At 42.4% G+C, this 27,061-nt stretch overlaps 1 protein-coding gene across 1 annotated transcript in view; it reads left to right on the top strand.

Moving 5' to 3' along the window:
• Positions 1–1,748: 1,748 nt before the first annotated feature.
• NMNAT2 (nicotinamide nucleotide adenylyltransferase 2) overlaps positions 1,749–27,061 on the top strand; it is a 104,005-nt gene continuing 78,692 nt past the window's right edge. The window contains exon 1 of the mRNA XM_081112750.1: positions 1,749–1,958. Coding sequence (XP_080968876.1) covers positions 1,874–1,958 — 85 coding nt within the window. The 5' untranslated portion in view covers positions 1,749–1,873. The remainder of the gene's footprint in view (positions 1,959–27,061) is intronic.

The following is a 27,061-nucleotide window of genomic DNA, read 5'->3' as shown; positions in this document are numbered from 1 at the left end:
CAGAATTATATGTACACCTGAGACTAATACAATGATATACATCAATCATATCTCAATTTTTAAAAGGCCAGTTCAAAAAAGAAGAGTTATTAGGTCTATCTATTATATCAGAACAGAACACTTGCTTGCTTTTCACACTTCCCTTTCCCATCTTTCTCAACCTCTACCTGTTCATTTCCATAAGCCAAATTTCTAGGCATTTTCCTAGATTTCTTTTTCCCTCATCTTCCAAATTCAATCTCTTTGCAAAGCTCAAAATCTCTATTTACAACACTTATCCTGAGACCCTTTGCTTCTCAGTAGCGTCACCTCTATAAATCCTAGTCCAAGGACCATCCCATTTGCTTAGCCTGCCAGCAGATTTCCCTAAATGCTTTCCTTGTCTTCCTATTTCCCACCTAGCAGCCAGACCTGTCTTATAAAAGTGTAAATTATGAATCACTCCTCTGCTTAAAAGCTTCAATGGGTTTCCCCCCCACTAGATACCCCACTTATTACAAAAGACATTAAGTGATATATGAACAACAGCCAAATAATGATACATAGACACAGGCAATTCTGTCCTCCTAGACTAGAGCCCGAGGCCCAGAATGTTGGCACCTGGAAGCATTCTGTTTCCCTTGTGGAAGGTCTCCAATGGCTTCCTTATTTCATTCCTCTCTAAATTATTCCTAACCCTACCTTAACCTATACGCCCTACTTTATTGGATCCTGCTCACAAATCCAATCTTCTCTCTTAGGATTTCCCCCTTTATTCATATACTCTAGCCACACTGGCCTTCTTTCATTTCTACTAGCACAATAAACTCTTACCTGTCCCAAAATATTTGTAGTAGCAACCCCTTATCTTTTAGGTTTCAGTTTAAATCTTACCTGCACAAAGAGGCCTTCTCTAACTACTTCATGTAAAGTGGTCCCCTTTCCTCCACTCACAGCCAGAGAGTAAATTACACTCACTGATGGAGCATTGCACAACTGCCGTCTAATATTTTCTTGATCTGTTGCGTATTGTCTGTTTCCTTTCGGTAGAATGTACAGTCGGTGAAGACAGGGACTTGGCTTTATCAGCAGATTCTATAACCAAGCCTAAGCACAACAGTGAGCACTCAAGAAACATTTATTGAATGCGCACATCTTTGCCTCATTTTTGGCAGCTTATGTAAGATCACAGTCGTTTTCTAAGACAACTTTAGCTCATGGTGCCCCATTTATGTTCTCCCAATGTGATCTCATTGCTTCAACCCAGGAAAGGGAAGAGGGGAAGGATCGAGGCTTCCCTAGTTCTTGGCTCAGTTCAGCAGTTCACAATCATCAGATAAGGGGCAAAACAAAGGCAGTAAGAAACACTCCTGAAATGAACAACTGTCATTCCTCACTTAACATCTTAGGAAGAGAGAAAGAAACAGTTCTTCCCATCGAACGCTTTTGGATTTAGAGAATAGATGTGGACAGAAAAGTGTTAGAATGAGGGAGGAAAACTAAATCAGACGGAGGTAAGAGGAGGAGCTCACACCATACTGTAAGTATTCATGGTTCTGGACTTGGGTACCACATTTTGTCTGGATAGACACTAAAAAAGCAAACGGGATGGAAAGAGGTAGGGTGGGGGTAGAGAAAGGAAGGTCGAGAGGCGCGAAAGAAGCTGGGAAGGAAAGAGAAGGAGGGAGCAGAACAGTACAAAAGCAGTCTCGGATCTTGCCGGGGATGCAAGCGTTAAGGGGAGGCGGGGAGTGACGCGGTTTGCGTCTGGAGCGGCTCCTTGGAGTCCACAGCATCCAACGCCGCCGGAGCCTCGCCTTCCTTTCTCTCTCTGCAGACATCGAGACACAAAAAGAAGCGACCCCGCGACCAGCGCGAGGAGCCCACCCGCACCATGACCGAGACCACCAAGACCCACGTTATCTTGCTGGCCTGCGGCAGCTTTAATCCCATCACCAAAGGGCACATTCAGATGTTCGGTGAGTCCTCCCGCCCACCCCCCGAGGCTGCTTCCGCCTCTCGCGGGTCCCGGCACCGGTGTTTTCCAGGGCGACTGAGCTGGGAGGCGAGTGGCCCTTCGGAGGGGCACGCTGGCTGATCCCGCTGGTCGGAGGTCAGCCCCTCCATTCCCGGCTCCGGGGAGGGGACGCTGACTGCGCTTTCGAGGCGTCACTTGCTCGGGCCAGACCCGGCTCTCGGGGTGGGGGGTGGGGGGAAAGCAAGAGGTGGGGGAGGGGAAGGGGCGAAGGTGCGTGCTGGTTTGGGCTGGATGGGAGGCCGAGGTTCGAGAACTTGGGTGCGGCTGTGCGGTGGTTTGGGTACTTGGCCGAGGAGGATCGGGATGGGGGCAGAGGTTGGGGCGCGGAGACGCGAGGAGGAGGGGGTTGGAGATAACGTGCGGTTTGTTTAGGCTGGGAGGAAAGCTCGAAGGAGTTAAATGATGTCTGTGCGTCCGAGACACAAACATTACATTCACAACAACCAGTAACACATTAATGTAGGGCTTGGATGGTGGTTGGGGTGGCCCAGGGGGGGAATGTTTGCGGGTGGTGCACCGTGTTTTGCCCGCGGGAGGTGGATGGTTGAATGAATGGGGCAGAGGAAGGGGGATGCTGGCCAGCTTGGGCTTGGCTGTGGGGACCCGCTGCCCGGAGGGGGGCGGGGGCCGCGGCCAGAGGCCTTCCCCAGCTGGTGTTGATGGATCTGGACCCAAGTTGGCTGACGTTCTTCCCAGGGCGGCGATGGCACCTGGGAGGCTTGTGGCGTGCGAGTGTGTGTGTATGACTGTGTGTGTGCGTGTGTGTGTATATATATGTGTGTGTGTGTGCGCGCGCTCACGCGATTTGGGGCGTGTGTGTGTGTGTGTGTGTGTGTGCACACCATCGCGCCGTTTGTTTCTTGGAGGCTTTGGGCTTGGAGAGAGAGGAAGCAAGCCGGCTCTTGGCTGCTGGTTTGGGATTAGCAAGGGCAAGGGAAAGGGGATCGATGCCTATCGGAGATCTCCGGCCAGACTCACAGGCGGGGGTGTGCACGTTTAGACCCTGAGGGAGGGACGCGGAAGCAGGCTTAAGGAGAGATTAGAAGTTGGGGGTGCTTTTTTTTCTTTCTTTCCTGGCACTGAGGGAAAGGAGAAGAGGAGAACGAGTGGGCTGGGGATGGATGAGTGACCGTGGGAGGCGACCCGGGCGGTCAACAGGGCGCTATCCAGAGGCAGCGGTGCTGAAATGCAGGGTGTGCCGGAGCTGGCGCGGGCACACGTGTTTACCGGGAGCCTGAGGATCGCTGAGCTCTTCTAGGGCTCTTTAGTGAAAGCCACATCATATCGGCAAACACTGGGAGAGGTGTCTTACACTAAAAATATGCTCTCTCAACCTAAAAGGTGCGTTGAACTGGGTCCGCTTATTAAAAACCTCACAAAAAGAATACAGAATTACTTTGAGCCAAGGGTAGGCACATGTATAGGATCCAAGGAGGGGGACTGAGAGGTAGCCATCCTTTCCTCACCATCCCTTCAGCTTTGAAAGGCGTTTTATTAGGAGCTAATACCTACTTACCTAGTAAATTAAGACTTTTGTTAAGCATCAGGGTAGAGCAGAGCATCTCTTCAGTCTTCTAAAGGAATATCAGACAGAGCCTTGGGAACACTGTACTTTCACTTTCTTTTGCTTCTGATGTCTTCAGCCTTGTCCTTCCTTTTCTTTCCGCTCATATTTCCTCTAGCCATTTTATGTGGGTGTACTGTAGTCCTCTCACTTGCCCAAATGGGGATGGACTTTTCCTCTGAAACTTCTTGGCTCTAGGAATTTTTCCCTGAGCCAGGAGACACTCCGCCTTCTTCCTGGGGCCAAAGATGTAGTTAATCCTGCTTGTGTTGGGATTTGCGAGAGGGACAGATTTAGACAGAAAACCAAGGACTCTGTCTTGCGTCCGAAGAGAGTTTGGTAACAATGATAAAGGCTTTTATTAAGTCAATGCTGACCTGCCAGTTCTTCATGACTTTACAGGATAGAATATGCGGAAAAAGGAATGGATTACAATAGGGAGGTTTAGACAGAGAATAGGTGAAAAGAGACTTTTGACAGTAGTGACTATTTGCTTGTTATTGGAACTGAGGAAGAAGACAGTATCTGTCCATAAAACCTTTTGAGTGTCCATTAGTCACATGTAATCCAGAGAACAACGTGGAAGGAGGAGGTGGTATGCTCACTGTGCAAAAGTCTTTATTTAATTAGGCAAGGAGCTTATAACCTAATAAAGGATTTATCACATGTGCATGTGAAAAGGAAACAAGAACACAAAATATAAACTCAACTTTTTGTACAATCTGTTATGAGAATCTTAGAGCTCATGCTAAATATTATAATTGATTTTTGTAGTTTCTAGTTTACAAAGCCTTTTCATATATGTTGTGTCACATTCCTAATAGCAAACTAACAAGAAAAGCACCGTTATCTCCATTTTACAAATGAAAAACAGATGCTCAGAGGCCAAGGGACTTTCTTAAGTGGCTTAAGTGACATGGAGAGCATGTGGCAGACTTGAGACTTTCTGAGTCCACTTGCAGAGGCCTTTGAACTGTACCAAACCCAGGGACAAGTGCTCACTAATCTGCTGAGTGCATAATTCCATGAACTCTATTTTCTTCAAACATATACTAATAGAGATTGGAAGCAAATGGGCCATCAACTAAATGAGATTCCTAAATATGCATTTCCTTAAGAGCTCCTTCCCACTTCTAAAGAAAACAATTACCCACAAACTATTTTCTTCTTTTAAATGGCTTTTTAAATTTCCTCCCCAACAATACAGAAATAATTAATGCAATAAAATTATCAACAGTTTCTTTAAGTTGCCTGAAATTTGTAATGGAAACATTTTTTTAAGACCTAAACAGAACGTTGGTGTTAGACACTTTTAATAGAGCTGTATTTTGAAATGCACTGATTAACCAAAGAAAAAAAAGACGACCAATAAAAAGAGAGGTGGCATTCAGAACTAAAAACTCACTACCTCTGTAAAGTAGTACTTGTACGGTTGTCAATATTTGTAAAATATTTTAAAATGAAATTTTCCCTTTACTCTGAAAGGGGAGTTGATATTATTCCTATTTGTGGCTATAGAAACATATAGTAAAAGAATAACATTTGTATAGAGATATCTGAAACCTATATACTTTACTGTAATTAAAATGTTTTCAGGGCTAAATACAACATTTTTGGAAAAAGTAAACCCATGATCTAACAATGTTTTATTTCATGGGTCTACCTTATTACATAAGAAGATAATGTTATGCCAGTTTTTTTAAACATGTACTTTCTTAATACGTATATAGAGATTCTATTTCAGTATAACTCCTTTTTATAATTACATTGCTAAATTTGTCAATGAACCTACCACTGGGAAATCAGATAGCAAATTAAATAGAAAAATAAGAAAACAACTGATCAGATTAGTTTTGCCATAAAAAAAATTAAGGAATTGAGGGACTTGATCACAGCAGAAATGTATCCTGTTTCTTGATGGTTGCAAAATAATTGGATTTCCCAGTTTTTCTAATTCAAAATATTTTTGCTTTGAACCACTGGGTCTTTTGCAAAGAGACACGATCCAGTTTGTATCTCCGAAAGGGTAATGAAGATGGCTCTCTCTATTTGTTGTGGAAGTGGAAATGCAGCCCCTGTTGCTACAACTAGAAGTCAAATGAAAAATGAGTTTGAGTTGCTACTAATATGTAGAGAACTGTCAGAAATCGAGAAATTGTTTAATATGCTTGCAATGTCTATTTTAAAGGCACACATTTACTCCATAATAGTTAAGTAAATAAAAAAAAGTGAATGTATAGACTCTTGTTCCACCTAGAGGAATCAACTATACACAAGGGCTGAGGTGGTGAGACAGACAGCCATGACACATTAGAACTAAGAAAAGTTCAGGATGGTTCAAGGACAAAGGGAATGAGAGATAAAACTGGGAAAGTAGGTGGAAATATGATAAATTATGAAGGCTTATAAGTCATGTTAAAGAATTTAGATTTTATCAAAATTAAATGGATAATCTCTGCGTTGTGTTAGGCAATAGTTGTGAAAGTAATCTATACATGACTGAGAAAGAGAATGAAAACTCAGTTTTGAAAGTGTTTCCTTTAAAAAGATTCAAGTCTAAATTTTATAACATTGTCTCATCAGCCACCAATAGTGGTCCCTTAATATATATTTAATGATACTGTGAAATATACACTTTTTAGTACAGCTCTCATTCATTTCTAAAGTGTTTAAAATCATCCCACATTGCTCAAAAATATCCTAAGGACACAAAGGAATGCATTACATATTTCTTCAATACCAGCTTTGTTTTGTTTTTAAACAATAACACAAATTTTGGTCAAAACAAAGACATTTAAAGTAATTATTTAGGATTTGATGTAACAGACTAAGAACTGGGATAGAGGGATTTATTTTATAGAGAATTACATTATTTCTTCATATGTCCCATATCTCAATATATGAAAATGTAGCATCAGTTTACAAGGGATGAAGTTTTCCATTGCCAGAGGTTTTCCAATTATAATCATTCAGTTGCACGGAATGCATTTGCTGTTTTTGGATACAGTTTGGCAGATAGCTTCAGAAATATTTTAGCTCAAAAAGATGTCAGCAGCTTACATGGTGGTGTGACTAAGGCCATCCTCCTGACACTGAGGCCATCCTCAGTGACACATCCTCCCCTCCATGAACTGGGCAGCAACGGCAAATGTTACAAACTCTATCAACATCAGCATCTTCCCCATTGTCATTTTAATAATGGAGCTAAACTGATTTGAAATTCTTTACACACTACTACCATTAAACTGTTTTCCATTACATCTATTGCACAGTTCTCTTAGGTCTGGACAAGTGAGCCAGCCAGGACAATTCTTGTTATTCTGGGGATAAGGGAGTAAGAACAGAAGGTGGAAGAGGAGCAAGACTCAAAGGTGGAGATGGTGGCCGCTAAATAGCACTCTCTTTCTACTCTTTCTCCAGCATCATGTTGCCTCTACATGGGTAGCCATGCTGCTACATCTTTATTTTTTTTTTAATTTTTTTTACATCTTTACCTCCTTTAATATTTGCCCAACAGTAGGAGGGTAAGTGAAGTACGGCCCCTAGATAACACTAAATACATATAGTGCTTCCCTTGTTCCAGTCTCCTAGGTCAAAAACCTTGGGCTAATGCTTGATCCTTCTTTCTTTACACATCCCATCTATGTCAGCCAGTGTTTTGGGGGGCTCTCTGTCTTCAAAATATAACAAGGACCAACCACTTTTCCCCATGTAAAACCCTGGAATAAGCCACTGCCATCTTTTATCTGAATTACTGCCCCCAATGCTCAATCCTCAACAAAATAGCCGAAGGGATCCTTTTGAGATGGAAGCCAGACATAAGTCAGATAAGTTTGTACCTTTGCTCAAAATCCTCCAGTGGCTCCCCATCTTATTCAGAGATAACGTCATTATAATGGCTTACAAGACCTTCATGGTCTGCTACCTTTCCCCATCATTGTTTTTATTTCTGTATTGCTCTTTGAAATAAAGAAGACTTTTCCTTTTTTTAATGACTTTACTTACTTATTTATTTTTATTTTCTGAAATGGAACCATTGTACATTGTTCAGGCCATATCTATTGAAGGAAGAACCGAGTGAAAAATTATACTGCTATACAACCCACCCAAACAGTCAATTAAACAAACAACTACTCTGATGGGAAGCTGTTCTCACCCAGGTTCTAAATGTACCCCCTTTTACTTCAATGGGATGGCCCCTCCTTATTCAACTATGTTAGATTTGGGGAACTCCATTCACCCTAGTGTGATTTCCATGATTTTGTAGAATTTGGATCATGTGCCCAGTTCTCTTTTCCACAGGCTTAATAGTCTGAAGCATAAGGACCACGGAGATCCTTTCTTTTGACACTTGTATTCAGCTCTAATCTTTTCAGGGGTCTCAAACAAGAATATTTCTGCTCTTTCTATAAAGGTATGGGTCTCTATGACCTTGAAATTTATTATTATTATATAATTTTAAAGCCTCAAACAAGTGACATTTCAGTGTGTGTAGTGGATGGGTTTTCCAATGCTTTATTCTTCAACATTTTCCCAAAACTTCATCTTGGTACCTAAAGAAAGGTGGAATCCTCATTCCATGGAGCATTGAGATTAAATTACATCAATAACTGTTCGTATTTCTTTTGAAATATTTATGTGCTGATAAATATTTAGCAGTATGTGGTTCATCACATGGCCTACAAGATTTTTAAAACAAGGCAAATTTTTGCAAACTTAGGGATTATCACTATTATGAATTAAAATTAAGAAAGACAAAAAACCCAAGACATAATTACTTCAGTTATCATGAACCACTCTTGCTATGCACAGTTTAAAAATTATTTACTTGTTATGCCACAGGGAATTGCAGTTTATGTGTTGTGTTTTTTAAAATATATATTTTTATTAATTTCAGAAAAGAAGGGAGAGGGAGAGAGAGATAGAAACATTGATCATGAGAGAGAATCATTAATCGGCTGCGCCTCTCACGCACCGTCCGTCCCCCCCCCCCCCACTCGCCACTGGGGATCAAGCCCACAACTTGGGCATGTGCCCTGACTGGGAATGAAACTGTGACCTCCTGAATCATAGATCGACGCTCAACCACTGAGCCATTCCAGCCAGTTGGGAATTGAAGTTTATAGATAATATGTGATTTTCCCATGCTGTGAATCATGTTACAAAGCACGGGTAAATATCTCAGTCTTTCCCTATTGCTTTATTATTCATCTCTATATGGAAATTAATAAACTAAATAGCTATTGATTTGAGAATACACTTAGTCTCCTTTAGCCTTTGTATTATCCTTCGTATATAGTGTGATTGATTTAAGCCAGGATCAGCAAACTCTACAGCCTGCTGGCCAAATGTGACTTGCAAGCTAAGAATGGCTTTTATATTTTTAAATGGTTGGAAAAAAATGTAAAAGAAGAATAACATTTTGTGACACATGAACATTTCTTGAAATTCAAATTTTAGTATTCATAAAGTTTTATTCACATACCACCACACTCATTCACACAAGTATCGTCTAGGGCTATTTTCATGCTACAGCAGCAGAGCCAAGCACTGTGACAGAAACTGCCTGGAATGAGAGCCTAAAGTATTTACTATCTGGTTGTCTACTGAAAACGTTTGCCTACCCCTGATGTAACCTACCTCTGGGGGTTGGAATGGGGAGTGACTCTAAAGGATTCTAAAAATATAAAGTGCAGTTGAAGTATATTATCCAGAGGAACTCTTTAAAGAATAATTTTTCAATCTAACTGAATCTCTGAAAAGACTCGTTTGAGCAGCAAATGTAGTTCCAATTTTGTAACTGTAATTTTTCTGGCTGACTTAAGAAATGGCCATATTCACAATGGGGATGGTTTTCTCCCGTCTGGCTCACACTGGACATTGATTAGCCCCTCTGGCTAATGTTGGATGCTTCTCTGCGGTTGAACATTAGATATACTTTTCCTGATTCACAGCTACCTATTCTTTAAATCTAATAGTTTATATGCCTTCCTATTTGAGGATTTAAAAAGAATTAGCACACCAATTGCGTCCGGCTTTTATAGGCTGTGCTTGTAGTTACATCTCGTTTTCCTGCAGCAGCTCACCACCTTCTGAGCTCTGACAGCACTTGGTCTGTACCTCTCTTAGGGCATTTAGCACACTGTGCAGTGGATTGTAGCTATTTCTGTCCCACATTTCATATTCTCTATCAGATGTAGACCCCTGCCAGGGTCGTATGGCTTTTTAAAAAAATATATTTTATTGATTTTTTACAGAGAGGAAGGGAGAGAGATAGAGAGTTAGAAACATCAATGAGAGAGAAACATCGATCAGCTGCCTCCTGCACACCTCCTACTGGGGATGAGCCCGCAACCAAGGTACATGCCCTTGACTGGAATCGAACCTGGGACCTTTCAGTCTGCAGGCCAATGTTCTATCCACCGAGCCAAACCAGTCAGGGCAGTCGTATGGCTTATTGTATCTCCTAAGGTGCCTAGTACAGTGGTCTAGGCACATGGAAGATGCTAGATATATTTAGCAAATGAATGGACGATAGAACTGTTAGGAATATTCAGAATGTCAGAGTTTAGGTAGCACAGGGGATCAAGAATTTGGGAACCAGGAAACACAGAAAAACAGATTCAAGTAGGACAGAGTCAGAACACAGGACAAATAGCAAACACTCAGTGACCTCACAACTGAGATGATTGTTGCCTCAAGGTAGGAAGGTGGGTGAGTCCTAGATTGGACCATTATCCCAGAGTATAGCCAGCCTAGATATCCACAGTGGGAACCGGCAAGTCATATTTGAGGGCGATCACCTATGTGTCTTGGCAGGAGTGAAAAATGAGAGTCAAGGATGAAAACTGTTTCCTGGATGTTTTATCCAGACCTATAGTACATCTAGAACAGCTTCTCCATGAGGCAAAAGTGGTTTGAGGATGGCAGGGGAACTAAGTTTTCTTTTTATTTACTCTTAGTTTGAAAAAGGTTTCATGTCCATGGCACCTGGCAAAGGGGAACTTGGTATGTTATTTACTCGACTTCAAACAAATGAACAAAAGACCTTGGTTTGTCCGTTAGAAGTTTTCATTTTCAGAAATCACAGAATCTCCATTTGAAAGCCTTTTCAAAATTCATGCAGATGCCCATCCAGTCGTGAAATCTCTTTAAAACATCTTCACAAATGTGGGTCCAAACTCCGCCTGAGAGCTTCCCGGGAACACACTAGCCTCCAAAGGAGCCAAAGGGCACTTGGCTCAATTTTACTTTTTTCAAGATTGTTCCTTCTATTGGGCTGACATAGGCCTTCCCGAGACTTCCTTGTGTTGGTCCTAGTTCTTTTCCTTCAGATCCATGGAGCAGGCCTAATCTCCCTTCTGTTTGAATAGCTGAAGACAGTTACTCTGTCCTCCTCCTCCCGTCTTCTCTTTAGGCTTAATAAGACCCAGGACCTTCAGCTGGACATCCAGTGCCGATGTTACTCTTCATAACATCCTCGCTCATCTTCCTTGAATGGATCTTTATTGTCTATATCCCTCTTTAAGTGTTATATCCAGTTCATGATGCAACATTCTGATGTGGCCCTACTGTGTGCTATCTTATTTATTATTGGACTTGGCTTACTGTATTTATGGCACTGTGTCTACCTCTTCCGAACTGAATCTGGTTATGGTACCTGCAAGCAATCGGTACCTGCATGCTAAAAAATCCTGACATTCTGAATTATCAATCAATTTGATAGACTAAGCTGCTAAACTAATCCTACTTATTTAAAAATCTGGCTGGTTAAAAACAAAACAAACAACAAGAAACCCCTGACTGGTATATCATCAAGGTGTGGTATCCTCTGGAACTTTTCAGTCAACGCACATGCTTAATTATATGAGATGATGCCAACCACACACTGGAGTGACATGTTACTTTCAGAATAAGAAAGAAACTTTGCCGGTTCCTGGTCAAGGCTGAAGCTGGAAGTCTCGGAATTCTTGAGTTACCAAGTTCCTTGATATTTCACTGCAGGGACTGATCTGTTGTAAATGGGTTCTGTTGTCCATGTTTAAAGGTCCTGGTTTGGGACTGAACTCTGAACTTTCTTCCTATCTCGCCTAGCTCCTCCCTTCACGATTATGCCATTAGCACTGCCCTTTTCCCAGGGCTCCCGTGAGAGCGACCAAAGTGCTCTCTTTCTTTTCAGTGGAGAATTTGTCCCAACAGAGTTGGGTGGTGTCACATTTAAGTTGGTCATTTGGAATCTTTTGAAAAAAAATCAAATAACAAAAAAGTCATTTTTCTTCAGGAAATTTCCAAACACATGCAAAAGTAAACAGAATGATATAGTGAACCTCAATGTACCTGTCACCTAACTTCAATAATCAATTCATTGCCAATCTTGATTCACTGGTACCCTTAAATACTGCCTGCTTTATATTCTTTTGCTGCAAATCCCAGACATCCTCTTGCTTCAAAGTGAGATATTGTTTCCTAGTACATAACTGCTGTCTATATGACCTCCATGTACAGACTGGTCTTTCTCCTTCCCATTTTACATTTGTTTGATTGACATTTTGAGTTGCAGATGAAGCTGGTATAGGGACAATGTCTAATTTCCATCTTGGAGCTATACAATAATGCTTCCACCCCGGTCAACAGTGGGTGACCCGTTAGCATTGGCGTTGCCTTTAAAGGAAGGGATTTATGGTCTTTCCCATCTTTCTCACGTAATGGGGGGTCTCTGAGGCTCCCCTCCACAGTGGACTCCCGCTGGACACAATGGGCCATTCTTCAAGGACTTCCAACAATCAAGTCTTTATCCCTTGTCTTTCAAAGCCATGAATGTCTGTGTTAGAAGATGTTCCTATGTCAGTGGTTCCCAACCTGGGGGGCTTTGAACAACCAGGGTTTCCACAAATCAGAATAATGATCTGGAAACTTTCTAGTATTTCTAAGGATATGCGTCCATCCTCAGGATGGCATAGGCTACAGGCTACGTGTCAAGTTTCTGGGCTTTTGCTTTTATTATTATCAGTTTGGTGTGAGGTAAGCTCATGCCGATCAGGAGTCCTGCTTGTATTTTATTTGATAATAAAAAAAAAAGAATTTTTTTCTTCTCTTTCTTCATAAGAGGAGGAACATAAACGCATTCTATTTAGTGACAAGTTTGGCTCCTGCAGTAGCATTTGAGTTTTGGGCTTCTGTTTGGCCTGACTTTAACCTCTGTAGAAAATTAAAATAAAACCCTTCTTATTGGTCCCTTAATCCTTTTCTTGGGCTATTTTAAATCAACTTTTCAAAGTGTATTGTCATGCAATTGGGTGATCATTTGCATTTAAATGTAGTGAATAAAGAACTCCCTGCTGAACCCTTTGGGGATGGATAGGCCCACTATCCTCATTTGCCCAGCAAATCAAATGGCTCTGAATATTCATAAAAAAGGGCTGGAATGACTTCTCCATCTGGAATGTGCTCTTCCCAGCTGCACTTGTTTTGTTAAGATTGGTTCTTCAGGTTTTATTTGTGGTTGTATGGAACTCTAACTGTGCACCGGGAAGACGCGGTGGGGAGCTGGTAAGGACAGTCTCAGAAGTGAGTCCCACCCCCATCGTGGCCATGAGGGTACTTTAATGTGGTTTTTCTGCCATTGATCCTCTACACTTGCTTCAATCCTCCACTCAATACAATCTATAGTAATTTACACCACACATTTCTTTTAGATGCAAATTGTTTATTTCTGTCTATTGTGATAAAAAATTATTCCTTTTTTTAAAGAAATGCATAAAGACATTGTGTTTGAGCCTTGGCCTGTGTTGCTCAGTAGTTAGAGCATCAGCCTACACACCGGAGGGTCATGGGTTCGATATCCGGTCAAGGGCATGTTCCTGGGTTGCAACTTCGATCTCCAACCCTGGTTGGGGCAGGTTCATCCTCTCCAATAAATAATCTCTATCAACTAACACATGAGCTAACGTTCACTGAGCACTTACTTTGTGCCAGGCACTGTTTTAAGTGCTCTCCTTGCCTTGCCTACTTTAATTCTTAAAACAATCCTATTCTCATTCTCATGAAGCTAATGATCAGAGAGGTTAGGTAACTTGTGCCAAGCCACCCATCATGTGCCTGTGGGCAGAAATGTAGACCCACATGCTCTGACTCCTGAGGTTACAGTTTTAACTACTGCCATATGCTGCCTTGCTCTGTGGGCCCCTGGGCTCTGTGGTAGGGGCTGTGGGTTTGTGTGCAGAGAGGCCTGCACTGCTCTTGGGGATCCTGCCCAAGGCAACCAAAGGTGGAGGGGCCAGAGGACTCTGCAGACCACCAGAGAGGCCTGTGGACAAGTCCAGAGGATGGAGAGGGGAGTAATAGGAGGGGGTCCGCTCAGATCCAGGAGCCACTGGAGGGAAACAGAGGAAGACTGGGAGCAAATCAGGAAAGGTCCTGGGTAATGACCATGAAGTAGCCACACTCACCTTTTTGCTAACTTAAAGGCACAAAGTCAGAAAGGACAGATATAAAATTTCCCCCTTGTTTGCACTGTAGTTGGCAAGAGTGTCTACGGATTATTCAATGTCTCCCCCCCCCAACACACACACTATAAAATAAGTAAGATAATAACTACCTTGTTGGGCTCTTGTGAGGATTAAATGAAATCCTGTGAATACTATATTGTAACACCACCTCCTTTGACAACCTGGCTCTCACCTTGGGCCCCAGTGCCTTATTGCTCCCCTTGCAAAATCATAGATCCAGACCCTAAGCCTAAGTGATGTCTATTTCACCAAACATTTTATGAAGAGCTAGCAACGGTTACAGTGTAAATCACCAACAATTTCCAGAATGCCCTACTCTAGGGAGAGGACATTTGATGCTTCCCCTTATGGCTGCAAGTTCATCTCTCTCCCTCTAGCAGCTGCCCCTTACTTCCCCATATCCTTTCCACAGAATGCCCTGGCTACCCCCCTCCCACCCACCCACCCCCAGCCCCTGCATTTAGCTTCCTTGGTCCAGCTGTCCCTCCATCACCTTGCCCACCTCTTTAAATCCCTTGGCCGGCCTAACCAACTCAATAAGCAGAAGCCACCACTGCTGGTCAGATTCTGCCCAGGTGTGGTTCTCCAAGCATGTTGATGTATGTGGCCACATATATAAAGGTCATAGCCATCCTGTCACATACAGTGTTTTTAGCAAACTATCTGGCCCACAGTAAGTGATGGATAAATGGGGGTAATAGTTTTTGCCAGTGTCTGTCCCGTGATGTCTTGCCTGGGCCAGCACGCAATCACCCTGGAGGTCTGTTTCCGCTGTTGGTGGAGGACTTGGGAAATGGCTCAAAGGCAAAGGAGAGTGGATGGTTGCCATCTAGAGATGTTGTGAGCAGGCTGGGATCTCAGAAAGGCCTGTGCATGTGGACATTACGATGAGCATCCACAAGTCACTGGGGAGGTGGTGGCCTGTCCAGGACAATGTGCTCTGCTCCTTTTTGTAATTGCTGGTGGCTTAACTATCAGTGAGATCAGAGTGACTGGCAAAGACATCCTGCCCATTCCTTGTGGACAGAGCACCTTGTTTAGACGTGAGCCCCTGGTAGGTCCTGCAGGGTAAGGCTAGAATAGGCTGTGCCTCTAATCTCCCTGCAGAAGACTTAGCTCTTGCTGCTGCTGGAAAGATCTAGGACAGCAGTCAGGTGACTGCTCATTGTCTTTGAGGGCTGGCAAGAGAACCTTGGTTTTTGGCCAGATTTTTGTGCCTGTCCTCACATATCGCCCACTGGAACGGGTGATGACTTAGGGTAAAAAGAGGTTCCAAAGAATGGAAAATAATCAGATTTGTAGTTGGAAGAGACTTCAGAGGACATTCAGTTGCTTACTGGATAGTTTTCATGACCGAGAGCTCATTTCCAGTCGGTTTCGTTGCTGGACAGCTTCATTTGTTAGAAAGCTCTTGGTCAGGAGCAGATTCTGTGTGCTTGTGACTTTGGGCTGCTTGTCCTAGTGCTTCCTTCTGAAAATGTCAACCAGGCTTTGCTAGCACCCTATTCCCTAGCATCGAGATTGGGAATCTTGAACACACGTCTTATTCAAATGTATAATAATGCCACCTTTCAGACTATCGCCACCCAACGATTTGAAGCACTGCTGGAGGAAGGGCTGGTGGGTAACAGGTTAACAAGTTATTTCTGGGCATCTCTAACATAGCTCATCTGCTTTGTTCCCCAATCAATCTTTATCCCTACCCCCTTCCCAGCACTATCACCCCCTGACATAGTTTAGGAGATGTTTATTTGTTTATTGACATCTCTTCTCTAAGAATATAGACTCCATGAGAGCATAATCTTGTCCTGGTTTGTGTTACTCCGCCCTGTCTGCCCAGTGTTTAGAACAATGCTGGAACATAGGAAGTACTTGATTAATATTTGCTGAACAAATTAAGAGCCAAAGTAGGATAGTGAGGGTTCCAGATCCTTTTAATTCATCTGAGTGCTCCAGAGAAGGACACACTGTTTCCTTGAAGGTCGACTGGTATGGAAGCAATAGTTTTAATCCTGGAGTCCGGGGACTTGGGTTCATCACAGTGTTGCACTCATTGTCTGGGGGATCTATAAGCTGGATATGTAACTGCATTGGGGCTTATTTTTCTCATCTACAACATAGAATCGACATTCTTTGCCTTATTCATCCTGAGGATGAAGTACAACCACATGGGAGAAAGTATTCTGTAAATTAGAAGCACAATATAATTATAAATATAAAAGTCATTACTATTGTGATGATGATGATTGAGATGGTATAATTTTGCTATAGTAAAAGTATATTTAGCCTGAGAATGAATTTATCTTCCACTTGAGATGAGTTAGTTTCTGCAGCGGCTAGGGTTCGTGTGATTTCCAGAGATGCTCCCTATGAGTTGACTTACCAACACCACCAATACTTATTCATGTGTCTACTATGTGTAGGCATTAGTCCAGTTGCTTGAGGTACATCAGAGAACAAAACAGAAAAAAATCCTCCTCTTTCTTGGCACTTACAAGTCTAGAGGAGGCAGAAAGACAGTAAATAAAATAAAGAATTATGTAGTCTGTTAGAGTTACAAGTGCCAAGGTGTAAAATAGAGAAAAAGGAAAGCAGAATAGAGGAATAGAGAGGATGTTGGGGAGGGCATTGCAATTTTAAAGGGTGATCAGGGGAGACCTCACTAGATGGTGACACTTGAGCAAAGACTTGAAGGAGATGAGGGATTTATCCACATGGATGCTGGGGAGTGGGCTCTCTAGGCAGAGGGAACAGCCAGTGCAAAGGTGAGGACTTCCCTCAAATGCCCAAGAGAAAAGTAAACCCGTGTGTCTAGAGTAGAGGGGGATGGTGGTAGATGAAGTTAGAGAGATATTGGGTGGCAGATGGTGTGGGGTCACATAGGACATTTTTAGGACTTTGACTTTATCTGCAAGGGAGAAGGGGAGCCATCTGAAGGTCTCAAAGAGCAGGGTTACATGATCTGCCTTCCACTGGGTTATTGTGACTGCCGTGAGGAGACCGGAACATTGGGGCTGAGACTAGAGAGGGAAACCGGTTAGGAAGTTACTACATGTAATCTAGAGGAGGAATGATGGCAGTTTGGATCAGGGAGGTAGAGGTAGGAAGAAGTGATGGGATTCTAGATATATTTGCAGGAAGTGCCAATAGGATCTGTTAATGATCTGCTCTGTTGAGAAAGAACACGGAATGAAGGATGAGCTAAGGTTTTTGTCGTGAGCCAGTGGAAGAATGGAATGGACATTGACGGATGTGGAATGACTGTGGGAAGAGCAGGCGTGGGAGGGAATATCAGGAGCTCAGTTTTGGACATGCTACTTCTGAGAGGATGGGTAGACATTCAAGTGGAGATGTTGAGTAAGCATATACCAGCATGAGCCAAAAATATAAGTAAATGAATAACTCGGGAGTCATCAGCATATAGTTGATATTTAAAGCCACAAGACTGGCTGAGAATACAGAGGGAGGGAGTGTCATTAGAGCAGAGGTCAAGGACTGAGTCCTGTGACACTGCAGCATTTAGGGACTGGGGAGATGGGGACGAGACAGCAACCTGACTCTAAAGAGCAGCCAGCCAGTGAGGCCGAGGAAAATCAGGAGCGTGTGATGGCCTGGAAGTCAAGTAAAGCTGGTACTTCAGTGGTGCAAGACCAACATGTCAAACATTGTTGGGAGGCCAACCAAGATGAGCACGGAGAACTGATTGTTGGTGTCTCAAAGCAAGATTTTGACAAGAGCAAATTTGCTGGAATGATTGGGGCAGAAAGTAGACTGGAGTGAGCATAAGAAGAGGAGTGTGATTGGAGAGAGTAAATTTAGATGGCGGATGGCTAGAAAGGGACGTGGGTCAAGGGATGGTCTTTGTTTATTATTTATTTAAATGGGAGAAATAACATCATGTTTGCATACAGTACTGATGGGAATCACCCAGTGGATATGGAAAAACTAATAGTGCAAGAAAGAGAGGAGAAGAATCTTGAAAGAATGTTCTCAAATAGGCAAAAATGGAGGAATTGGCCTTGCCAGGGAGCACCGAAAAATTCATCCATAGTAGCAGGAGAGACAGTGAGACTACGGAGCCACAGGCCAGTAGGTGGGTTGATGTGATGGTGGAAGTATGAGGAAGTTCTCTTCTGAGAGTTCCCATTCTCTCAGTGAAATAGGGAGGAAGGTGAGAGCGAGGATGGGGGAGGAGGTGCTGGGGTCTGAAGAGGGAAGGGAAGGACGCAAAAGGAGCAGGAACAGAACTCCGTTGAAGTGGTGGAGGAGGTGTTTCTCTAAGACACTGTCCTCGTGTGATAGAACTTCTCCAGTGCTGATCTACTCGCAAAGTATCCGACGTCCCAATCCCTCCTTCCAGATTGCTTGGTCAGGTTTTTTTTTTTGTTTTTTTTTTTATCAGTTTTTAGCCATCAGTTTTGGAATTAAAACCCACTTGTGCATCACTCAAGTGATTGCAGGTTGAGGGAGCTGTCAGAACTGTCAGAATGGTCTTTTCAAACACTGACTTCATAAAAAGTAAAGGGAAAAAATGTTATGCTCTGGCCCAGGCTGACCTTCACACTGTCCCTCAGCCTCACATGGTTTCTTTTCTCCTTCACATCATCCGTTAGGAAGGCAGTCCTGGCGTGGGCGCGGAGTTCTCTATTTCTTTTGTTTGGATGAGTGTGCCATCCTTTCCATTTCTCTCTGCCAAAGGGACTTGGCTTTATCTGGCCAGCCATTCCCAGCCTGCGCTATTTTATCTTTTTAAAAATTCCACGTGCTCCTTTGAATCTATCTTTTAGAAAGCAACCAAGAGTCTTCAATTTTGGTTTTCAGTATAATTTGTGCCATTACAATTAGACTCAAGCAGCTAGCAAGTATTTGTGGGGCAAGTAGGATGTACCAGCCGGAAATCATAGCGTGTGGGGAGAGCTCCCACATACTTGGTATGATGCCAACCATGAAGGCAGGCAGGGGTGCCATCTCAGGCTCAGCCACCTCATAATAAGGAAGCTGAGGACAGGGGGATGGTGACAGGATTAGGGTGCGAAGATGACCTCTGCATGTGACATGTTCTCACCTGAACTCTAAAGTCTATTCCTTCTGGTCATTAAGACCTGCGAGTCTCCTTGTCGATGCTGGCTGGTACCCTGGGCATTTCTGAGTAGCTGTTTTCACAGTGATGTACATGCAGCTCACCCTATTCAGTCACCTCTGATTGATAAGCTACCAATGCAGAAAGCAGCAGTGTTCCCACCTTCTCTCACCATGGCTGCCTGCAGGAACTGCCCCATGCAGTTCATGCCTTCCAAGGCCTGGGGACCACAGAACAACCTTCTCAGTGGGAACGAGTTTCCATGGCATTATTCTGAAAAAGCTCAAGTCTTCTGGGTGCGTGGGTCCTTGGGGATAGTTGAGCGTTTACTTCAAGAAAAAAGGAGAAGTAACATGTTCTTTAATACCTGCTCTGCACCAGGTGCTTTTGTCTGTTTTGTCCCGTTTAATTATGACAACTCGGCCCTGAAAAATCAGTTTCAGCCCCGTGTTTACCAGATGAGAAGACCAAGGTGGTGAAGAGGTTATGCAGTTTGACTGAGGTCATGTAATTTTAAAATGGAAAAGCCGGCCTTCAAATTCTTTGTGTGCGATGGAAAAAATAAAGATAGTTGTAAAAGAGAAAATTTATTTTTAATTCCCTGGCTTCCTTCTAAAAACAGTGGATCCCAAGGGGTATGTCCTTTGCTAAATAGGGACTGCAGGCTGGAGGATGGTAAACCAGGGACCCTACATTGCTCAGGATCAAGGAGGGCGGTGCACAGAGATCCAGGAGGCATAACATTGAGGACCTCAGTGCGGAGGGGGCAGCATGGGAGGGTAGAGGGACGGCCAGCTGGTGGGCCAGGAGCTTGCCCAGTGGAGATCTGGGGATGAGTAAAATGCTGTGGTCTGTGTGAGGTCACTTCTCTTCATCTCCCAGCCCCCTCCAGAAAAAACCCTTTCTTCTCCTTGTGCTTCATGACCTGTGCTTGCCTTGAGGGGAATGCGATGGTACTGACACCCTAACTCAGGCTTGAAGAAGAAAGGTTGCCCACAGGATTGGTGAGCATTTTCAAAGACCATTCTTTTTCAAATATTCCCTTCATGAATATTTACTGACTTCTTTCTCTGTGCCAGGCGTTGTTCTAAAGTGCCAGAAATGCAGTGATAAGCTAAAATGAAGTCTCTGCCCATATGTAGCTTATATCCTAGTTGGGAGAAACAGACATTACAAAAACAAACAAAAAAGTGCTATAAAGAAAAAACTATAACAGAGAATTATTCTTAAAGTGTTGGATAGGAATCTTCCTAAAGTACCTTTCATGCATGTCTGCCTTATGAAAAAGTCAACTGAGCTGAGAATTAATGGTTTGTGACATTTGATTAATTACCATGTGTGCGAAGTCCAGCTCTAGATACTATAGTAAGAGAATTGAACAATGGATTCCCGAGGAGCATCTGGTTAATGGGGGGCGGGGGGGGGCGGTTTGGACAGGTTTAATAGTAATTAAAAAAGTAATGAGATACCTAAAATGCTATGAACCTTCCAACACAGTTGGCAGGAGGGTATTTCTTTAGGATCCCAGAACTGGTCCAGAGTGGGGAGAAAACCCTAGCTGGACTCCTGCCCTGTGCCCTCACTTTGCTATACCCCTTCCCACCCGATGTTTGAGCATTGCTTCACCCAACTAAACACGTGTGCCTCCATAATGCTCCGTTTACCAGCCTGTCTTCTTGCTCACAGCTGCTCTTTCTTTGTTCCTAGTAGACAAGCATAATGGTAGTTGCCTGGTTTCTCATCTCCGTCACTTATACTTGGCCGCCTTGAATGAGATACTTGAACTGGGCTATAGTTTCCTTATCTGCAAACTGTGGGTAATATTGTACCTGCTTCATGGAGTTCTTGTGAAGATCAAATGAATGAATTCATGTAAAGTCATTAGAAGAGTGCCTGGCACATGGCAAATTTTGGGTTGGAGCCAGCTGTTATTATCCTGGTGATATCTAAGGGTTTATTATTATTTGGAATGACTGAGCCCACTCTCAAGACCAGCCCTCTGAGAATCTCCCCACCCCCTGAGCAGAAAGGCCACCAGTGCTGAGCCCTTGGCACTTCAGATCTGAGATCACAGAAAGAGGCTTGCTCTTACTTGAGACAAATGAGACAATAGTTCAGTGGTAGTTGAGATGGACCTTAGAAATGGGAAAGATGTAGACATTTGGAGATGGCAGGAACCCCAGGGGAAAGCCCTCTAGTCAGAGATAATGCCATGAGCAAAAGAAGAGAAGCTGGTCATTCGAGGCCAGCACTGAAATAGAGGGGTTTTGATCTGTCTGAACATTGAGTGCATGAGGTTAAGACCAAGAAACAGGTGGGCAAACATGGTAGTTAGCGGACAAATCATGGAGGCAGGTGAATGTTGAGGTTGTTGGTGTTACTTTACTCTATAGGCAAATGGGGGAACTACTGTGGATTTGTAGAGACCCAGAGTTGTTCTCACTATAATTTAGGTGTACAGGTGTAAGGGCTCTTTACCCCAGTGATAAATGACTCAAGGCTACTGTATTCTTTGAGTTATCCAGTTTTTATACCACTTGTATCTCTCTTTTAGATATTCCACAAGGATTGATCAAGAAAACCTAAATGAATTAATTATGTACAGTATGTATTCCAAATTAAGGGTGTTCCATAAGAAGATGCAAATAAATAAATAAATAGGAGTTTCCCATCAAATATACAAACTTTAGGGCTACAGATGTCACTTAAAATAACATTTAATTCATGTATATATTGACTCTTGAAGACTTAGAGTTATATACTTTATGACATAGTATATTACTTTGTAAAGATTGACTTTCTTCATGCACATTTCATCAGTTTTATTCAAACTCATACAGGCACTTTCAACTTCAATGTCTTCGTCATTACTAAAGTGCAGTTTTGAGTCATCTAATAGTTTTCCAGAGCACAATATCATCCCATTTGCCTAAGTTGTTTGATATAAAGCCCTTTTTGCATCTCTGTGTAATAAAATTTTATCCTAAGCTACAAGCGTCCATTTGCATAATGCAAGCAAAGTTTTGATCTTTCATTTTCTTTTTTTAAAATTTTTTTTTATTGCTTAAAGTATTACAAAGGGTAATACATATGTGTCCTTTTTCCCCGCCCTGCCCTTGACAGTCCCCTAGCCTCCCCTACCCCCCTGATCTTTCATTTTCTTGAAACTAGCTATTCATCATCTCCACAAGTAACTGCATCCTCAATGGCTATTTTTTATTGTTAAAGAATTTTCAATTTTGTGCAAAATATTGATGCAATAATGTCAAGTGGATAAGGCATGATACATAACTATGTAAATATAGTATGCCCTCAACTATGAAGAAATAACATTCAAAATAATTACATTGCTTTTAAAAAGTCCTTAACTTTTTAATACATAGCTTGTATGCAATCTCCAACCCTTGCTATTGTGAGGTTATATCCTAGGAATAATTATTACACTTGTCTTAAATTTCTTTGTTTTTTAGAAGCACCAAAACAGCATAGATTGTGGTTGTTTCAGGTGAATATAACTTCTCCCATTAGTACTTTGCTGTTTAAAATAAAGTAATTGAACGGACACCTCAAAAATATTTTAGAGACTGTGCAAGGATTTATCATAGGATTATCCTTTCTTTCCTGAGGGATATTTTTGGACACGTTATAGTTGGATATATGTGTTCTCTTCTCTCCCATTGATAATCTAGTCTTGTCATTCCTTTGCTCACACTTGAATTTTTTTCTAGGTGAGATTACACTTTTTGCTTAAAAGTTTGTCCTTTAGGTAACAAAATGCTATGGTAGAGTTAGACAAACAAAAAAAGAACACCAAGATTTTAATTCCTTAGTAATGTCCTCCCAATAGGCACCAGGGAAGTCCCTCCCTCCCCAGAGCTTCCCTGGCATAATGATTCAGGGCCTTCCTGCGCTCTCAGCCCCAGGACTTACCCCTCGGGGCCTCACAGATTGGCCTCATGTGCACCTTTTCTTCATCTGACTCTCTAGCCACTAGGTATCTTGAGGGCAGAGACTGTGTCCTGTTCACTACTCGGTCCTCAGAAGGAATGAATGAACCAGTAAGTGCAGCACATTCTCTGTGATAAGGTGCATTCCAATATCTTAGAAAGCTGGTACAAATTTCAAGTGATGCCATATGCAGATTTTAATGTTTGTTATATTCCAACTATGTACACACATTGAGACAGTCCCCATCTGTTGCCTAAATGAATGGGTGGCCAATCTCAAACGAGAGGTGATGAAAGGAGCCTGCAGCTACAATGTAGAGGCTTTTCTGGGGGAGGAAGGGGGAAAGAAAGAAGAGAAATCCAGGCTCGGTCTGTTTGTTTATATCACATGACTTTGGTTTGGGGATGGTGCCAGGCCATGCCCCTGTCTTCACAGAGCAGGTGCAAGCTCAGCATGTCTGTGGACTGGTTATCTGCTTTGAGTTTGTTTTATCTCAACTTGACCTTCACTCACCTCCTCCCAAGGTTGTCTTCCATACATGTATTTTTAGATTTAAATAGCTGGTGAACAGTTTTCCAGGAATTTCTGGCCCCTATGGGTTGTAGGCCATTGTTTCCGCCAACCTCAGCCACCATCAATAGCTCACAGTTTCCACAGGCACAACACACTTATGCACTTATATACCCACGGGCATTGATTTTCACAATATTTTTTGGTGCATCTAGTCCATGTTTTGCAGTGGCTTGGTCACAGTTTATATGAGACATCCTGCCCAGTATTCTGTTCAGTCATATCTGGAGACTGATGGCACCAACTCCACCGTAAACATCTTTAATGCCTTCCTTCACATTTGTGTTATTCTCTCAGCCAGAAACATCAGCGCCTCCTACCTCAGAGCAAGTGAGAGATAGTCTCTCACTCCACTCGCTGGGTGGGAAGTTATTATAGGGCCTAGAGAGCAATCAACTTTAGGGCACAACAGCACAGAGCCTGGAATCAAATGCCTGGTTTGAATCTTGATTCTCCCGTCAACCAGTTGTGTGACCTGGAGCAAGACTTATTTTCTCTGTGTCTCTATTCTCTCATCTGTTAAATGGGTATATAATGGTTCCTACTCATAGGAATTCTGTAAAGAGTAATGAGTTAGAACATGTGATGGGCTTAGAACAGTAAACACAGAGTAACTGTCATTTTAAGTGTAGTTATTTATTTTCTATTGAGGTAAAAGTACTATTATTATTATATATGCTATTGGCTCTGGTGAACTACAAGTGCCTGACTGCTAGGACCAGCCCAAATTGTGTTTCCTTCATGACTTCATCCTCTCCATCCCTCTTCCCCTGTCCCTGCTTCTGAAAGTAGGGCTTAGTTTTTGGTTAACTTGTACTTTCTCTACTTACAGAGGTTGGGAGAGGGAATACGCAGGGTCTGTCAATCTATGTTCAGAACAGGAATCATGCGGATGCCTATCCCTTTGGTCATCTGTATAATCAATCTCTCTCTCACTCATCCCCACAATGAATCCTGACCCTTCCTAGAGATTTCCTATCACAGGGCATCCCATTTCACCTCCCTCATTCTCTAATGGTTGGTCCAGGTCCTCCTATCTCTCCCCTGGACCATGGAAGAAGCCTCCCCACTGTCTTATCTACCTCCAGTCCCAACTTCCCCCTCCAGTGCTCAGACCGCTTCCAGAGTGATCTTTCTGAAACATATAGCATTGTGCTTCTCTGCTGCAAACCTTGATGGCTCCCTATTGCCTGCACAGTAATCTAAGAAGACACCACCAGGCTTTCAGAACCTCCTGCCACATGACAGAGGGTCATTTCTTTCCTGCCCACCTTCTACTCCAGCCAAACCCATCTCTTCTGCTTCGTTCTTTTACTCACGACATTTCCTTTCCCAGTTTACCTTTTCTGCTACTTCCATCTGCTACATTTCTGTCTTTAAAATTTAAGGTGAAGGTTTTCCCCATGAAGTCCGTACCCCACCACACTACCCCTCCAGTCAGAATTCTTCATCCTCTCTTATATCCCCACAGTAATTTGTTTATATATCTCTGATAATGCTTAGCACAGACTGCCTTGTGATACCTCTTTTTTTTTTTACCTTTACTTATTTCAAAATGGCTTTTAGATGGCTAACAAAAGTGATGCGGTAATATTTGTCAAAACTCATTGCATGCAAATTATATCTCAATAAAATTGATTTTAAGAGAAAAATACAGTAAGAGCATAGCAGAGTAAAATAAAACAGGTGGGAAAATTGGGAAGAAGGGAAAATTAGGATGGGAAAGTAAATAAATGCAGGGGTAAAGTTAGTATTAAAAATTCATGTCATAAATTTGCCTCTGAGCAGCCAAAGGAAATAGAGAAATAGAGATTTTCCTAGTTCTGAAACCTGAGAATGTCACAGAAGAATAGAGAACAGCCAAGCAACACTTAGAGAGATGGAGTCACATTTATTATTATTACTCGCGGGCCCAGAGAAAAATGTCTCTAGAATTCTGGGCGAAGGCACACAGGAAGTTTCCTGTATTTATACCTTTTTACCCTCTTTGTCTCCCAAATATGGGGTTTTCCAGTCCCCTTTGCAAGTTCGTAAAGAGCCCCTATGTGCTGGGACTTTGAGACCTCAACCAAATGCTTGGCCTGGCGCCAGCACTGATAACTTCGTCTGGGGAAGGTTTAATGGCCTCTCTGAAATGGGAGTAGTCTTATTTTCCTTATTATTTAAGCCAGCAAGCATCTACAGAAGCCAAAATAGCAGGGTTAAAATTTCAAACAGCAGTTTTTATATAAGATGGATGCTTCAAGAAGAATCTCATGGGCCCTTATGAAGAGAACACTGATTTAAAGGCCAGCTTTCTTGACAATCACTCTATGTTAAACCCAGTGAGGAGTTGTATGAGGCTGTTTCTTATAACATCTCTTAGTTCAAGTTGCTGGCAGAACATCAAAGTGCTGTTAAGAAAGTTCCATAAGGGACTGAAATAGTCCATGCAGTTCAAGTCTGTAGCTTTCTAATGGTTTGGCTAGATTAGGAAATAAAATTTGAAATAACTATAGAAATGGGTGCACTGCTTATCCTTAAAAATTCTTTGAATTAATATGAATATATCTCGAATATCTGTTTTGTTAATACTTGAGAGAGTTCAAGGCTTTAGAGTTTGTGTTTAGATCCGACAGTACAGGTGACTTCTGTTACCATCAAGGGCAGACCTTCGTTTTTGAATCTGTTGTTATGTCTCTCTTTATCCCTAATATTCCTTGGGCTGAAGTCTACTCTGTGAAATTGATATAGCTTCCTTTTAGTTAGTGTTTGCATGTATAGCTTTTTCCATTCTTTGGCCTTTCACCTATTTATGTTTTCATATTAAAAGTGGGGTTCTTGAAGATAGTATAAAATTGTTTTGTTTTTAATTTAACCTGACATTATCTATCACTTAACTGGTGTGTCTGAATCATTCATATTTAAAGTAATTGTTGATGTGGTTGGATTAAAACTTACCATCTTCCTTCTTTCTTTTTTTTTAAAATATATTTTATTGATTTTTCACAGAGAAGAAGGGAGAGGGATAGAGAGCCAGAAACATCGATGAGAGAGAAACATCGATCAGTTGCCTCCTGCATGCCCCCCAGTGAGGACGTGCCCTCAACCAAGGTACATGCCCCTGACCGTAATCGAACCCGGGACCCCTGAGTCCGCAGGCCGATGCTCCATCCACTGAGCCAAACCGTTTCGGCTCCATCTTCCTTCTTTATTTCTATTTGTTCCAAATGTTCTTGCTTATATTTCTACCATCTCTAGGTTTAATTAGAATTCTATTTTGCAATTCTACTTTTCTCTCCTCTATTGACTTATTACTTTTGTTAGTGATTGTCGTAGGGCTTATAATTCACATTTTAAAAATAATCTGAGTCTACCTTAAAATATTACACTAC

This window comes from Myotis nattereri (genome assembly GCF_964212035.1).
Source record: "Myotis nattereri genome assembly, chromosome: 18".
NCBI lineage: Eukaryota > Metazoa > Chordata > Mammalia > Chiroptera > Vespertilionidae > Myotis > Myotis nattereri.
The sequence above is the reverse complement of the archived record's forward strand: the minus strand, read 5'-3'. Positions and strand labels throughout refer to the sequence as shown.